The sequence below is a fragment of the Lutra lutra genome, chromosome 15 (genome assembly GCF_902655055.1).
Source record: "Lutra lutra chromosome 15, mLutLut1.2, whole genome shotgun sequence".
NCBI classification, from domain to species: Eukaryota; Metazoa; Chordata; class Mammalia; order Carnivora; family Mustelidae; genus Lutra; species Lutra lutra.
Window position 1 is genome coordinate 37,496,993 of NC_062292.1, and position 18,664 is coordinate 37,515,656.

General features: G+C 32.8%; 1 protein-coding gene across 5 annotated transcripts in view; it reads right to left on the reverse strand.

Moving 5' to 3' along the window:
• The window catches only part of DENND1B (DENN domain containing 1B), a 266,328-nt gene that overhangs the window by 157,530 nt on the left and 90,134 nt on the right, over positions 1–18,664 (reverse strand). For all 5 annotated transcript variants that reach the window (XM_047704392.1, XM_047704388.1, XM_047704391.1 and 2 more), the window contains 2 exons: positions 7,066–7,115; positions 4,986–5,105 (listed from right to left, as the gene is read on the reverse strand). In XM_047704392.1, coding sequence (XP_047560348.1) covers positions 4,986–5,105; positions 7,066–7,115 — 170 coding nt within the window. The remainder of the gene's footprint in view (positions 1–4,985; positions 5,106–7,065; positions 7,116–18,664) is intronic.

Sequence of the window (18,664 nt, forward strand, 5' to 3'; positions counted from 1 at the left end):
TCTAGCCTTCAAATAAAGCAGATTGCCCTAACCAATTCTATGAATTAGTTCAGTAGGTAATTCTTCTACCTTCCTTCCCTACTCACCTCAGAAGATTACTAGTTAAATTCTACATCTTGGTTTTATACTGAAACTAAACAAATTTTCTTCTACTACATCTTAAGGATACAATGAAATTAAATGAGCACTGTTGAAGAGAAACAAATAATAAGAAATAAATTGTAGATGTAGTAGCATTTCTCCTACCAACTCACAAAGCATTTCCACTATGTTAAACATTTTGTGTTGAAATTACAGAAAAACACTAATCTCAGGCTCCAAGATGGTAACAGGAAAGTCATTTCACAAGCAATACTTTTCTCTCTTCCCAAGGTCATTCTTTCACATGCTATGTATGACTCCAAAGTTCAAGGGCACCGGATGAAACAACCCTTCCCATTCTTAATTCTGCTATATCACAATGATCAACTGACTGCCTGTGCCTATAATAAAATACACTAGTAAAATAATTTCTTATGCTGCAAACAGACTACATACTTTATCTGACAAAAGGTGATCTGTTAAATTCCCATGGAGTTTTAATATGCTATTTAAATCTAACATCTGAGACTTTTAGAACAGAGAAAAAAAATGATTAAAATGACTCATTTGTTGCAAAAAAATGGATAAATGCTGAAGTATACCAAGTAAAAAAAAATTGGAGATCTATCCTTCTAGTCTTTTTTATAAGTATATACACTCATATATTAACCATAAATCTTTCTTATTGTTAGCTACTTCTTAAAATAGATACATTTACATACATATATGAATTGTTCTTTACAATATAAGAACATACCATAAATATTACTTTGACACATCTCATCATTTCACAATATACCATAAACATTTCTCTGAGCTAGAATCTGATGAGTATATAATTTTCCCCAACAGATAAATAATATTCCATTCTGTTTGTCATCCTTTTATTAATTTATTTTTTCAACAAATACCTATTAAGAATGCATTATGTGCCAGGCACTATTGTAGGCATTGGGAAAATAATCCATCAGTAAAAAAAACAGAGAACATTCTGGCAGGGGGAGGGGGAGCTGCCAGGGGAGCCTGGGGAATGTATCATAATATACATAATCAATTCCTATTGAAGGACATTTATATCCCACTATTCTGCTATTATAAACCATACCATAATAAATAACTTTGTTCACACTTTATTGCTCACTACTGGGAATATTCCTGATATTTAAAATTCTAGAACTATAAATAATTGAGTCAAGGAGTATAAGATTTTATAAATCTGATAGATATTATTAAATTTCTCTTCTAAAAGTTATATCATTTTATAATCCCCCACATAGCATATGACATGTCTGTTTCCCCACAGGCTTATTTTTTAAAGTTTCATTTCTTACAATCTTAATGTATTTATTTTTTTCACCTTTAGTAAGGCTGAGCATCATTCACAGGTATACATGATATTTAAATTTCCTCTGTTTTTTTAATGTATTACTCAGATGTTTTTTTCTTATTCTTCCACTGGGTTCTGTCACATTAACTTGTAGCTACTTATTATGTATTATAGCTATTAACTTGCTGTTACCATGGATGTAGATAAACTCCTACCAGTTAATTATTGGTATTTTTAATTTCCTTACTATATTGGTCATCAAACAAAATCTTTCATCATAATACAGGCAAAGATGTCAATCTTTTTGGCCTCAAGATTCAATGGTAGGCATATAAAGGCACTTATAACTACAGTAATTTTTATTTTTACTTATTTATTTTTTAGTGGGGGGAGGAGCAAAGGGAGAGAGAGAGAATCCCAAGCAGGCTCCATGTCTAGTGTGGAGCCTGACTCTGGGCTCAATCTCACAACCCTGAGATCATGACCAGGGCTGAAATCAAGAGTCAACTGACTGAAACACCCAGGCACCCCTACAGCAATTTTTAAAAACCAACAATATTTTCTTCCAGTACATCTGAAGTTTTATCCTTTCTTTCAATAATTATAAAATTAAAATTATAAAATTTTATAATTTTAATTATAAAATTAAATCTAAAGTGGGGGAGACCTGGTCTAGTTCACAGACAAACCAGGACCCAAAACACCATTATTCACTTTAATGATAGCACTTACGACAATTGTTAAAATTATTTTCACAGAAACACATTCATTACAGCTTAAAAATAGGTATTTTCCTATCTATAACAGCTTTCTTAATAAGTTGCTGAATTCCATTACATTTTATTTCTCTTTCACTATTAAAACTAAATAGTTCTCTAATTTTACTGGTTATTCCCTAAATTGGCTATTCTCAATGCAGTACACTGCTTTTCAGGACAAAGATTATGTTATCCCATTAAAATCATGAGATGGCAATCTTTTAAAAATTTCCTAATAAAAAATAAGCTGGAGAATAGAATTTTCTCAATTTAAGACTCTTTGCTTTTTTCATAAAGCTTTGTTACCTATTTCTTACCTATCAGAAAGCACTGTCACATGACAAAAACAAATATAAAAGGAACTTTTTAAAAAAATATATAAAATAACCAATAATGCATACTGTGAAAGGTTTTCCTTATTGGCATACAATTTTACTTTTTTTATTACATTTATGTAACATAACTTTATTTTCTGGAGGTAAAACCATTCCTAATTCAAAGAGTACTATGACACTCCGGTGTTTTTCCACATACACAAGTTTGATAACAATAACTTGATTACTGTAACTGTTTTAGAATCTGTTTCCTACAAATTAATGACCACTGCTTTGGAGAAATGAACACTATACCAGTCTTTCAGGAATTTAACAAATAGCTACAGTTCATTTTTTATGTAAATATTTTTAAGTAATGCAGGCTTTCCTAAATTTAAACAGAAATCTCTAAGAATATTTATTGTCTAAGCACATTTATAGGGATTATTCTGAACATTTAGTGACTATTTGCTGATTTTTTAAAGATTTTATTTGTTTATTTATTTGAGAGACAGAGTACGCATGGCAGGGGCAGAGTGGGAGGGACGGAAGAGAGGATATCAAGCAGACTCTGCGCTGAGTGCAGAACCCAACATGGGGCTCCATCTCATAACCTGTGAGATCACAACCCAAGCTGAAACCAAGAGTTGGACACTTAACTGACTAAACCACCCAGGTGCCCCCATTATTTGCTAATTATTAACAGGTTCAGTGTACTAAAAATATTTTAAAATTTCAAAAGAAAGACAAAGGTTCATCCTCTTTAATTATGACTACCAGGAACTCATTTTGGAGGCAGTAAAGTAAAATTGTAAAGTGCAGGTTCAAATATTACAGAAAACTGATGTCTATAACTTCTTTTCAACTGGGTCAGCAAAAACAACAATAAGAGAAAAAGAAAGACAAAGAATTTGCATGTATGTGTGTGTGCACTCAGAGGGAGACGAAGGAGAGACAGAAGCAGGTTAACACTTGTGAATCTAGGTGATGTATACACAAGAGTTTACTGTAGTAAACTTGAAACTTTTCTGTAAACTTGACTTTTTCAATGAAAAGATTTAAAAATTCATAGAGAAAAATCAGAAAGCACCTACAGCTTTGGTCTTTCTTTTAGGACAAACCTGTCTTGGGCAGAGCAGATAAGATTCTACTTCCCTTTAAGGCATAGCTTTTGAACCTTCAGTGTTCAACACAATGATAAAAGGAGCTCTCCTTACCCATTTTCCACATGCCACTCCCACTCTCACTGCACAATCAACTGGCTTCAAATTATAAGAATCAACCTATAGTTTGAAGTATAATACTCTTCCAGATCAAACATAAGTTTTAAATACAATTATTATCCAAATGAAAGAGCTGTTGCCTAAAGAAAGAATGGAGGAACTTCCACATTCTATTACTTATAAAGCAGTTAAGCATTTACTTTTAAATAAAGATTGAAGAAAATTCTCCAACTCCAACAAATGTTCTGGGTAAATTTATAACCTAAACCTCAAAGAATGATATGAATGTAGCTAAACAGCAAATGAACATCAATTTTATACCAAAGTTTTCTTTATAACATTTTAATTATTAAATTAAATGCTATTTCTTTTCCCACAAACATTTCGACAGAAGCTAGCGTGACCAATATCCATATTATAACCATGCTATAGGATAATATTTTTATGGAATATATCTGGATTTCGGTTTCATCAAGACATAACAAAGGGAAGCTAATTTTTAGAATCCTTCCTTGTAAACAGTCAGCATCTCAAATCCTAGGTCTACAAAAAGGAGACACACTCTTAACTACCTACTGAGTCAAGGCAAATGACCGAAGTGGGTCAGGTAGGACTTGTGGCAAAGCAGTAAATTCATGACACAACTAAACACCCACTGCTTAGTTCCAGCATATTGCTCCTACCGGAAAGTGAAAGACCAGAGCCAGGAAATACTCCCATTTACCAAAAGAAATTAGAAACTTGAATTTTACACAAAATTTCACAAAAATTGATAAAGTTAGAAACATCTTTGGAAAATTTTTTAAATACCATATGGGCAAATAAAACATCTCTATTAAACATTTTTGTCCAGAATCACCAGGTTACAACCTTTGCCTTAAAGCAGTACTTCACTTTCAAAAATCCAGGTTCTGGGTCAGTGATAGAAAAGAGCATGCATTAGTTTAATGGATTTTTTTTGCAACTTGTTTAGTAGGTAAAATATATATTATTTAAACTCACATCTTAATATCTAATTTTTCAAAAATAAACCCACAAAAACTAATCTTAAAAGAGCCAATTCTTTCAAGAAAAATTGTACTGTTACTGGTATATCTTTAAATTTAATTGATGTTCCATATAGAAAATAAAGTTATTTTTTAATTTACTTGGATCTAGAGAAAACAAATAAGAAAAAAAAAATTATATGCATATTTTAAGCATCCTAAGCATAACAAAGTATAAAAGAAAGGCACAATTAATGTATTAACCCTTTCAATTTTTTTTTACTACAAATACTCACCTAAGGATGCACAAGCAAATTTTGCCTCCTGATGTGAGTCTGCAGAATCCAAATCTCTGTTTACTTTCAATGTCCGTCAGTACAAAGGTAAAATGCTGTCCAACTTGATTTTGAGATACTCTAAAATACAGCAATATTATATCAAACTTTAATGTGTTTTTTTGTGTGTGTGAGAATTTTCTTAAAGGAAAACAAAGCAAGAATATGTATTACACGCATCATTGGTCTCACCCTCTCAATCAGTTGGTTCTCAAACCTAGAACTATGTTATAAAACTCAAATGACTGTGAGATGTTTAAACTAAATCACGAGTCAAATGTCACATTAAGTTGCAGCCCCTTACAGGCTGAGAAATCATAAGGTATTTCACTGTTAAGTTTGCACATGCTTAAAGTACTTCTAAAATATTTCATAAATCTGAAAATACCATTACTGAGACTGTGGCAGTGAGAGCAAGACATGATGACTGATTCTGCTCAACTCCAACCTCTCCCGTCGTACTATTTAAGACTGCTTAGACAGCAAATCAGGCTGCTTTAGTACCAATGGCAGCCACGACCACCTCTGTTTAATTGTTTCTTCTGTTGACATTCTCACCCAGTAAAGTACTATTGGCATAAAAATACTAAAAATAAAAATTACTATTGGCATTTCTGAGCATTCTTGTCTAGATCTACCTATATACTGAGAACAATTTCCAAGCACAAAGAAAAAACACAGTTTCCACAGAAAAGCTTACTATAAGGAATTTTAGCCAATTGTTGACCTAAGCATCATGTTATCCTACTGTGCATCATGCTGCAGCTTAAGGTGCAATATAAACCATCACACCAAATCTTCATCCCCATTTAAAATACATAAATACTTCTTGTTACTGACTATCATCTTGCTGTTACAACCGTAATTGAACAGCCACTTCCTGGTCCCAAGATAAAATACCCATGACACCTTAAGTTTGGTTCTGAAATAGCCACAGGAATTAGGTAAAAAGAAGTAAGTTGCTTTACTACCAGTGTGCCAATACTACAAATTGTTTTCAGTTGTCAGGAAATACAGCATTTCAAATGCTGAACATTTCACAAATACACATTTAAGTGGACAGTTCTGAAAAATTTTTACAAACTTCAAAAAGAACCTCTAGTACCTGATGTGCCCCCTAGTGCCCAGTGTTCATAACATACCCTCAAAAGCTTTTCTTGCTGTATTTTATCTTTGCTAGTTATTTGTAAATTGCAACTTTAACACGCACAAACTGATTCTCCAGAAAGGAGGTCAAACAAGGGGTATCATTCATCAGCAACTTAGAGTATCAATTAGCCTCATTCAGAAAGCATTATCTTTAACATTGTAAAATATCAGATTTTTACTAATCTTTAGCAAAATATTTTCCAAAAATCAATTTTCTTTTAAAACCCCTCATACCATACTCTTAAAAAAACAGGTAATGGGGTGTGAAAATCTCATGAAAAACAATAAATGATATATTTTTATGCTCAAAGGTCTATATATTCTGTGAAATTCCAACTACACACAGGTAATACTCTATTCATTCAGTATTTGTTCAGTAAAATACAAACATAAAGAGATTTTCAAACCTGCTGGGAGGATTTCCCTGCAGCCTTCCATAATATTGCACTATTTCTATACAGCAATTCTTGAGAGACAACTAGCCATGAGTTTTACAATATCACACAGATGGTCTTTTCAATTAGGGTGAAGTGAGATAGAAACCAGGATATATACATCTAATTTTAAAAGACACAATTTTAAGGCTCTGATTAAGGACATAGTAATATTTTTTTTCTGCAGGTGCTTACAATATGCACCTGAAGAGCAAAAGGAAGAAATTTGAAACCTTTAAACTTCTAATGGACCATGGCAGAGAAAACAAAAGATATAATAGTGCAAAAAGGCTTCTTCCTTTCAAATATTATTAATTTTGAAACTCTAGTCCTTTTTTGTTGTTGTTAAAAGCAGTGAAGAAAAAGTACATTTCTTTTTATTAAAAAACACATCAAACAATTTTAAAGTGCTCACTAAAATGAGCTGAAGTTACTTTGAATGACAGCTTATACTGTACCTTTCAATGTCAAAGGGGAAACAGAACTTGGGTACACTCTGTAGTACTTCCTGCAAATGCAAATTAAAAAAAAAATTTAGAATATTTTAAAAGATGCACTCAAAACTTTTCTTGAGACCTTTTCTAGATGGAAAAAAAGTTTTGTTTTGTTTTGTTTTTTCCTTAAGAAAACCAGCATAGGTTCCTAGACTAAAATAATTGATTATTAAAAAGGAATTAAGTTGGTGCTTTGGCAGATTGCACTGACAATGCCACGGAAGCCCCAGGAGGGAAAGGCCTGGCCTAAAGGGTATTAACACCCTTCACATCCCCGCTGGGATTCCCTTCAACAAGGCCATATGGATTTTACAAGAAGCACCGCACCATATGGGTAAGCTACGTCTGCTGCTACTTGTACCACAGACTAGCCACAGGGACTTCTGACAGATCCTGGCTCAAAAATATAAATGTTGTTTCAATTAAAATGCAGGCAGAGAAAAGGGAATGAATCTGGCAGCAGCATGAATTACTGAGAGGTATAACAACCCTACATGTCCCATAGTAAAACGGTTAAAAAAAAAAGACTTTCTATAGCTAAAGAAACACATTTTTATGTTTCAACTCTTGGTAAATTCAACAACAGTAACATTAAGTTTATCTCAAATAACATTCTTTAAAAAAGAAATGTGTATCTAAAACTAAGCCTTTAAATTTAAAACAACATAGCTTCTGTGCACTTTCATTTATGAATTGCCTAATATGAAAATCAGTGTTTTAATTAAGCATAGAAAATAACCTGCAGTGATTTTATGCAGTCATTATAAAATAATTTTATAAGCTTTTAGAAATCATACATATTATCATCATAACAAAATATGAATAATTGTCAGATACTTGGCAAAAAACGGAAAAAGATTTATTTTGTTATACATGAAAAACAATTAAAAATTAACTCTGATTATAAAGTTAAGCTCTAGAATTGAAGATAACATTATATAAGTTCAAAGTCAGGTGATTTTACAAGACAAAGCAGAAATTTATGAGAATGTCTCCTATTAAAAAGAAAAAGGAACAAATATCTTAATGTAGTAGTCACCCCCAACAAAAATACTACCTCTTTATCAACAAAATTTACATCCAGAGAAATCATTTAGTACCTGCATATTTAATCCCTCTACAGAAACCTAGTACTAAGTGTTTTAAAGTAGAATTTTTCACATTCTTTTAAAATGTAGACTGCAATAAGGTATTAACTGATAATAAAACATTATAAAATTCCAATGCCAATACCTAAGAAAGCTTTGAGAGCCTTAAGACATTGAAACAGAAAGAAAAGCAGCATGTAAAAAAAGCAATCCTTCTATCTTAGGGCAAGGTACCCTGCTCATTTAAAAATATAAGCATCTTTAGAAAAAGCTGATTTACTATTGAAAAATTTCTATTAAATGTTATTAAAAGAGCCATTAAACTTGAAAGAATTTAAATTACTGAAATGGAAACAGTTTATTACAAATAAGAACAGTTCATATGTCCATTGCTAATCTGTATCTTGTGCTACAAAAAGTGAAGCCATTTACCATATTTACTACACATATGAACACTATTTCGATATTCCTCCCGTTCAAATAATCCCGTTCATATAATTTTTGTAACAACAGATACATATTCAAAACTCACTATCTACTTCTAAATATACCAAAATTGGTAATATATTTCACATCAATTTTAAGACTCAAATTAAGAAGAATGTTTCCCATAGTTGCTCAATCCTTCACACCCTCCCCCCCCTCCCTTCTTCCACAAGCAACACACATGCACACACTTCTGCAAAACAGCCTCAGCTCGCTTCCCAACTGGCAGAAGCATCCCTCAGGGGACAAGTCTTTAAACCTCCGCACTCTTTAAAATTCAACCAGCCAGCAGGTCTATAGACTAGTGTATAAACAGTATAGACAAAAAAATCCTCTCTCAGCTTATGTCAGTGACAAAGCAGCTCAGCAGTTGACTGTTTCTCCCCTGACAGTATAAGCTGGGTTTACACAGATCAATAGCTGAAAGTCCTACCTAGCTCCCAGGGCTCGGGTTTTCTTCCTTAATTACAGGTGCTATTCAAACTGAAGTTAAAAAAGAAAAGAGAGAGAGAGAGAGAGAGGTTGAAGGGAGGAATAAGATACATGCAAAAAGTTTTTTTGGGGGGGGATTCTTTTAACAATAATGTTAATTGAAAATTGTACTTTTATATGTATTGGAAGTGTTCAGAAAGGCTGATGTTTCCACCATAAAGTGTTTCTGATATCACACACACATGCACACTAGATGGGGATCCATAGGTTATGTGAAAGGTTTAAGATAAAACTCTTCAAAAGTTATGTTTCTATTTTCTTAAGGCTTTTGTTTCCAGGAAATACCTAATTTCCTCAGCTAAGAGAAATTATTTGAATTTTCCAAATCATCTTAATTCTCTAAAATATTTTATTTTTATACAAAACACTCTGACTAAAACATCAAATGTAACAAAAGGAATGAAATAGAATATACAATTATGAATAGCAAAATACAAAGGGCATAACACATATATAATATGCATTTACCCTAAACACAACACATCTACCATAGAAACGACTAGAAATAAGGACTGATTAAAATTTATAAATTGGATTTTTCTTTTTGGCACTATATCCCAGATCTGTATTAATAAGCATTATGGTCAAATTGACCTCATAAGAGAGGAGAGAGCAAACTGCTAGTGTTAGAGGGGTTTATTAACTCTTATCCCATGAGGCTACTGTTCGGCATTACAAATTGACCAAATAAGAAGGAAAAAAGCATTTAAGAATCTACTTTTTGAAAAAACTAAAATATGCAGTGTTTACCTCCTAATTGAAGTTCAATAATTATAAAGATCTTAGAATTTCTCAAAGAAAATTCTAAAATGAAATGAGAGATGTCATTATTGACACCAGTAATTGTTTTTCCTCTTTCTCAACTACTTCTTCCCCTACGCTATACTGAAACACTAATGTTCTCAAGGGCTCCATATACTGCTCTCTTCCATGCTGATAAATGTATCTGCCTATGCAATTTTGTTTACACCCACAGTTTCAACTACAACTACCAATCTCTTAGTCTTACAGTCTAGATATTTCTGACTCCAGGATTATATATCTAACTACTCTCTAGTATCAATTTTTAAATGTTCCCTATACACCTCAAATTCAGAATACATAAAACTGAAACAATTGTTTTAGTTGTAGTCCTTATCACCTAGAACAGCAGCACCATCTACCCAGTTACCCAAATCAAAACATGATAGCTGTCTAGACCCTCCCTTTTCTTAACTTCCATATATAATCAGCTACTCATCAAGCCCTCTTAATTCAATTCCATAACTATCTCACTCCAGAAGTTCTCAATGGGAGGGCAGTAAGAATTAGAAGGACGATAAGAAGATATAAGAATCACTTGAGAGGGCTTTTCAAATCACTTTTGATCACCTACACTATAGACCCATAAGGGTCTCGACTCTTAGTTCCAATACCACCCATAATTAAGGAATAAGACTAACTGTAACTAAGAAATATACTATCTGTTAAATTAAGGAATAAGACTAGTATTAAGGGTGCTTAATATGTAAGGAATAGTTACTCTCTCACTGCAAAAAGTGACAAGATTTGTTCAGGGATTGGCTAATTCAGCATCCTCTTTAAGGACTCCAGAAACTTCCATCCTTCTTTCTGCTTTGCCATCCTGCATTTGTTGGATTTGTCCTCAGCTACCTATACTCATGGTCACAGAAAAAAGCTGCCAGAGTTCAGCACAACACACGAAGACACAGCAGCATCCAGTGAAAAAAGCATATCTTTCTGTTATCTCTTTTTAACAGTGAGGAAATCTTTCTCAGAAGTGCCTCCCCGCCATGAGCTAACTTTCCCAATATATTTAATTAGCCAGAAGGTCAGAGTCACTCCTAAACTAATCATTGGCAAGGGATAGTTATCTATGCTTAGCTTAGCCTTTGACTAGAGGAAAAGTCAAAATTCAAACCTATTCATTTTCTGCTAACCAAGATGAACGTAATTTTATATAAAGAAGCTGAAGTACCATACTTTCTTAAGATTCCTCAAAATAATTTTAATCAGATAATTAAATTTATACCAAAGTTCTCAAGAAAAATATAATATTACATAAGAACAGTTTTCAAATATCCATCATTTTATTCATTTCAGTAACAAAGGGGCCATTTGTCAATTCTAAGCTGATTTTTCACAAAGGGCATCGATTTCTAAAAAGGTGATTACTTCACTTTGAATATTATCACCCCAAATATGTGAAAAATAATTAATACTATGAATTCCAAGAAACATGTACTAAGCTGCTTAGTCGCAAGCAAGCTGCACAGTACAGAACTGAGATTCCCACACTGTGCACTGAGATCTTTTGGGCAGCACAGCAAACTCACATGGGCACTGCAAGATGGTTTAAATTTTCAAGGGAAATACAGCTATACTGATAGGGTGATTAAATCAAATGGCATTTTTTAAAAGACAGAATTACATTAATATGGTAAGCCATACATGTAGCCTCTTTAGACATCATCTTCTCATTTTTTTTAAAGAAGCATTTTTTTTTTAACTAAGATTTTAAACTTAAAACTAAGGAGTAACTATCAGAATAACTGAGCCCACTGTGGAATTTTTCTCTTGGTATTTATTTTTATGTACTATTTCAATTAGAAATAAACTTATTTTTTGTCATTCCTCCTTAAATTAGGGAAAGCATTGTAAGTCTGTGATTTCTGACCTAAAACTGTTTAGACTTTGAACCCTGATCAAATTATTTTTCACTTTCAAAAATTAAAAATGAATTTTTATTGTTGGAAGATTTAAATACCTGCCAAAAAGCAAATATATTCTGCCATAAAAAGAACTGTGCTGTTGAAACATAAATTTTAAGGATTTGGGTTCTCTGTGTATCGGTCTTAGAAGGATGAAGAGACCTCTGTGGTCTGCAGTCACTTTAGTTTAACCTACTGCCAATGACAAAGCCTAGATTCAAGCAGGGCGGAGTGACATTATAAAAAATATGTGTATTCACAATTAGGTGGTTTGCTTGGCCAAAAGCCATGAAAGAAAATTATATATTTATATGCAAATGAGTTTCCAAAGTTTCTTTTTCAAAAATTCTACTAAATACTGCCTTCAAATTTTTATCCCTAGGTTAACTTTAAGTTCTAATTGAAGATCGGAATAACAATTAATAAACTCTATCAAGGAAAGCCATTTAGGAATACTCCCTTTGTTTTCTAATAACCATGTAGCCCTCCCACTGTTTTCAGATTAATACCTCCTTGCTTTATTCACCCTATTTTAACTAATAACATTTTCTAGATCAAAGGAAATACATAATAAGATAGAACATTGTCTATAAAATTTTGCATTTACAAATACTAAAGTATTTAAAATTGAATGTCAATCGTTTAAATCAAGATAAGTAGAATGAAGATAAGTAGGAAAATACTTCAATTTTTAGGGGAAAAAAAACAAGTTTCACCTCAGTCAACCAAGAGGCTACCATGACTTCACCCTGCAGCTAGATGTTGTATAGAATAAAGGAAGTATGATTCCTGATTTTCAGAACAAGGGAGACGTAACATTAGATCCACTACAAAATAGATGCATGCATACACACACACACACATACACACACAGGCACACATCCACATAAGCACACACATATTAGATAGAAAATCACAGTGGTCAAGTTCACAATGCTCTGGAGTCAACAGTTAATACTAAAATTCTGGCTCTGTGAGGCATTGGCTATGTGCTCCATTAACCTCACCCAGAAAATGGACAAAAACTATTATCTATCTTGAAAGACTGAGGATTTTATGTGGAGATTTATATGAGGATTATAGGAGAAATCCACACAAATGATTAGACAATGTCAGGCATAAAAACCTCCTAACAACCGTTAGCTCTTTTATTATTTAGTTACTTGTTTTAAGAATTCTCAAACATCATATGCAATTCCAATGAACATATTTATTTATACAATAAATATTTACCGAATAACTCAAACATTAAAGGTCCTATGTTCAATGACCTATGCCAAAACATTAGCATCCTGAGACATAAACTGATGAAAAATATCATACTGAATAATTTATCTGCCTCCTTTGAAAATTTTTAATATATTTAATGTAGTTGTATATGGATATAGATATACATGTAGATATAGATTTGAACATATTCTACTATTTCTGTTTAACCAAACACAATAAAAGCAGACTCTGTTAACTCTGCAAAGTTATAACATATGCATATCTCATGATCCAATATGTGTAGGAACTTACTTTGGGCTGTCATATTAGCTACTTGTTTTGAATTAAAACGATCTTCTAAGAATTGTGCCAATAGACATTTTTCATTTAAGGAGGATTTATTAATAAAATTCCTTTTTCATGTATTTATTTATCAAACCACATAATAAAGATTAGTTACCAACTCTAGGTAAGGTACTGACCAACTTGAGGAATAAAACTATTTCTTGCTTTCTTCTACAACCTCAAATTAAGCCTTCCTTCAACTGTCCTGGCAAAGATATTGTTAAAGGTACCCTTAGAAAACATATCCTCTCTCTCACTGCCCTGAAATAGTGTTATCTCTCTTTGTTCTTTGTAATCTTGATTTTATATTTTTCCTCAGTCAAAGGTTGTCAAACTCTTGATTCATATTTTTTCTGTTATGCTTCATACCTGGGCCATGTGCAGATAATCCTTCTGTCATGATATGCATGACATATTCTCCATTCACTGTGTAGGGTACACATTAGAACACTGATTTTTGTATTACAGATGACAAATAGAGGTATGATGTTCCAGAGCAGTAAATTTTAATTATCCTTTCTTTCTGGTCCTGCATTGAACCTAGTTCAGAACTCTGCCTGAACTGCTAATTTTCCCCAGATAGTGAATCTTGTGTTACACCAGACGGGAATCTTGTTGTTTGTCTGATGCTTTTAAGAATAGAGTCTTAGTTTTAAAGCATGAATCAGGGACTGTACACTTTAAAGTGTTTGAAAAATATATCGTTAGATGAGTATTATTATATTCTGGGAGCAAGGGTATATTTATTATTTCTTTATGCCTTGAAAGCCCTTGGAATCTGTAAAATCATCTAGCAAAATGCGAATAATAGTATATCTTAAAAGTCTGAAAAAATTTTAATTGATTGTCTATTTAACTATTTGGAGGCTTTGTTTGGAAGAATTAACTTATAAGTACACAATTATAAAATAAAACCTGTTACATGAAGGCTATTTACTTAAAGGGTATAAGGTCTAACAGTACTTATATATTGATAAACTCAATGTGAATTTATTTGTATCAATTATCAATATATTTATGTATATTTATTTACCAATTTTAATGTGTGAACACTTTAATATAGTAACAGCATTGGCAGGAAAAGTGAAGAATATCAGGAAGCCTAGAAGACAGATATGTAAACCAAATTTAGGAAGAGTGCTCCTGGAAGAGTGCAGTAAAAGTCCCAAGGGAAGAAATCCCATCTAAGTAGAGAAATGAAGGGAAAATGAGAAATTGACCAGGTTGTCGAATGAGAAGAGAGAGGAAGAGAAGATATAAGAATGGTCTTCCCTAATAGGAAAGAAAATGTTCAAAAGTCTGGAAATGAGAAAAAACAAGTACAAAGTTTGGAAGAATGATAAGGGAATGTAGCTTGAAAAATTAGCAAGGAACTGAATACATAAGGTCTTCAAGCTACCTAAAAAGTTTGGACTTGACGCAAAAAGTAGGGAAACCATTCCACCTGGTTTGCCCACAACACTTCACATATGAAAATGATCAATAGCATCCCTTTTTACTCTCAAAGGTATTCACGTTATAATTTATTATAATAGAAATTAGAACAGTGGTAACCTGGGACTGTGAGGCGGGTTAGGGGATACAATGAGTAACCGAAAAGCAGCAAGAAGGAAGTTCCTGGAGTGGTTATAAAGTCTATATCTTTAAAGGAATGTGGGTTACACAGGTGTATGCATCTGTCAAAACTCATTTCATTGTACACTTGAGACCTGCATTGTACCATATATAAATTTTCGGTCAAAAAAAAAAAAAACTAATAAATAAGTCTCTCAGTTTGTACAATAAATCATGGTTCACCCTACCTAAGAGGAATACGGAAGTTTTGAAGGGCTTAAAGCAAAGAAGGGACCCAACTGGCCTTGAATTTTACAGCTATCACTGTGGGTGGCTACACTAGCCAGAACAAATTTTAAAAGGACAAGATTGAAGACGGGAAGTCTTCCGTAATAATCAAGGGGAGTGGTGGTAGCCTGAAGTAAAAGTGGAATGCAGAGAAGGGAACAAAATTAAGTTTCGTGTACATATACACGAAACTTAATTTTAATATATTTTAATATATGATAAAATAAATAATAAAGTACATATTTTATAATTTTAGTTTATATTTTATACTCACATATCATTTATATTTTATATATAATTTTATATATATTTCAGAACTGTCACAGAACTGACAAAATTCAAACTCCAATCTATACTATAAAAAATATATGAAGTCTTCTATTTAATGTAAGAAATAAAGTTCTGAAGCCTCATGCTATCACTCTGCTTCACTGTCAGATCATGAAATAAGTTCATCGTTCCGTCTTCCAGTACACTAGGGTGCCATACTCAGTTACACCACACACACACACACACACACACACACACACACACATACACGGCAGTTGTCTTCTACTCCTACCCTTTACAAAAGGAACAAATTAAGGAAAATACTCAGTGGCCAGGAATAAGGCTTAAAGATCGCCGACCATGCACTCCTCCTAAACACCAGCATCTCCAAAGGAATCTCAGAATGTAATCAAAACATGGAACCAATGCTACATCCACATTCTCCTCCTAAATATTCTTCTACTGCCAGCTTAGAGACCTCTAAACTGCCTTATCTTCAGTGGTACCTTAAAAGCTGGTCTCTGATAACCCTCAATCCCAAAATAATTGATGCAGATTCATACTCTTCCAGCACACCAGATCAACTGTCATTATTCCATATACACCAGCTGACAATAAATATCAGTGAAGCAAGAGACAATAATGTAGACAGGACCTATGAAAAATATCTAGGACAAACTTCCCTCTCTCACATCCCATTACCCCTTTTTTCTCAAATCATGCCGGTGTAGGAATGACAATCAAGAAGACTTTCAACATTCCTGAAACTGAGTCTTCCTAGAATATTGTCTTTATTCAACCCAGCTCCTGCCATCTGTTCTTCATTCCTTCCACCTATCTTGAAGAGGGAAGCACACCTTACCATTGCTGTCCAAAGCTAAACCTTCCACATAGTTGTGATTCAGTCTCAGCTGAACCACCATTAGAGCCTGTACATTAGTATCATAGTTCATATGGTATTGTATTATGATTATAATAACTTTTAATTTTATAATAATAAAATATACAATATATTTTAATATATATACTATATATATATATAGGGGTAAAGATGGAGACATCAGGAAGTAGCTGGATAAACTGGTGCTCTAGAGAGAGAACCAAGCTTAGATAAAGACAAAGAAAGGGAATGGCACTGATGAAAACATATGGATAGAGCTATGACTTTTATTCTCCAACATTATGAAAGATCAATGGTATTCTTCATATTTTTATACTCCCCTCAATAAATACTCCATTATAATATCCCCAGATTATAAAATCAGTAAATTTTCTCATACAATGATAAACACATATCTTTGCTCTTCTAATGATTTGTTTCAAGATACAGGTTATAGAGTGTTTAACCACTTCCAATATTATAATGAACATATGTCATTCATCAGTAACCAGAGACCAACGAAGTTAATAGCAAACAAGAAAGTCTTATTAGTTACAATTGGCATGATAAATGGAAACAAATGAATGTCTACAATCTCTGAGGGTTTAGTCAACTTTGGAGTTCCTCTCATGCCTAACCAGTACCTGGTACATTACTAATGCTCTGAAAAAAATTTGTTGAACTCATGTTAGATTACTGTTTTAGCATCAGCAGAATAAATTTGCTTTGGTAGACAGTTCAAGGAAATGTGATTTAAAAGTGTGCATGTTCTCTTATTTCATCGCTTTCCTAAATCAATCAATCAATCAATCAATCATTGCTGGGGTGCATGGGTAGCTGACTTGGATAAACGTCTTGACTCTTGATCTCCACTCAATTCTTGATCTCAGCTTAGGTCTTGATCTCAGGTTTGCAAGCTCCATGAATAATAAAATAATTACTATTATTATAATTATAATAATAACCTACTCAATGTCAGGTTCTGACCTAAGCACTTTAAATCTATTACCTCATTTAATCCTCACAACAACTTCTGTTTTGTTTCCTTTTATATGTGGAAAAAAAAAAAAAAAAGAAAAAGTCAAAGAGACTAAGTAACTTGACCAAAGTCCCACAGCTAGCAAACGTTAGAGTCAGGACTTAAACTCATAGGCTAAACCTTCTAACCATTACCCTCCACCCTATGTATTCTTTTTCACTTTGTTTTCATGAAGGTTCCAACACATAATCAGCAGATGCCTAAATTTGATGCCCACTTGGTCTCTATCTGGTGGGTATTTCCCATGTTTATGAAGAGTTAAAATTATACAATTAATAATTTAAAACTAAAGTTCAATGTGGTATATGAAAAATATAAAAGGGGCCAAGACATGAAGGAATCATGAGGAGAAACATGAGATAGTATGTAATTACAAATGTGAGTCTTACCTTCCCTAAGTTGTTCTAGTCCCTGAAATTAACTTTCAAGGCAAAAAAAAAAAAAAAAAAGCTGCTTATGTCTATGCTTGTTTATTTATTACTACTGAGAATATTGGATTTACAATAAACTAACACCTAACTCCTTTCAAATAACAGACTTATAAATGAGGGCTTAAATTGATTCTCACAGAGGAATAAAATATCAAGTAACTGAGTTTCAAGCACAATATTTAAAATCTGAAACAAAATCATGTGTCACATATCAGAACAAGGACCATACCAGAAGAAGCAAACAATACTAGAGTAACAAAAGCAGGATGAGGTTAAACAAGGGAGAGGGTTAGGATTGAAAGAGTATTTATTTATCTTAGGCTCAAGAATAAAGATTTATAGATAGGTCAAATCTGTCTGTATATGGTGGTCAGATGGACAAGGAAAATTGTAGCTCAGATAGTGAACACCCTGGGTTCACTTAAACCTTTAGCAATTCTATTCAATGAAATCTGCTAGACATTTTTATCCCTTTCAATATACAGCAAGAACTAAAGTACTTAGTAATTAATATAAAACTTTATTCAGATACAGTCAACAGGCAGGACTAAAAATCAAGACTCCTGGAGCTCTGACTTTATACATATATTTTTTTAGGTTATCTTAAATTACCCGATATTTTTCTTTTATAAAAAATGTACATGCCCATAATTTTTACTATGCCAGACTACAATTAAAATTGAAGTCATAGTGGGTTTTTCTGAATGAATATTTCTTGAAATTCTAAATAGAAATACTGTGAGCTATTATTTTGCAAACGTACTCTACCA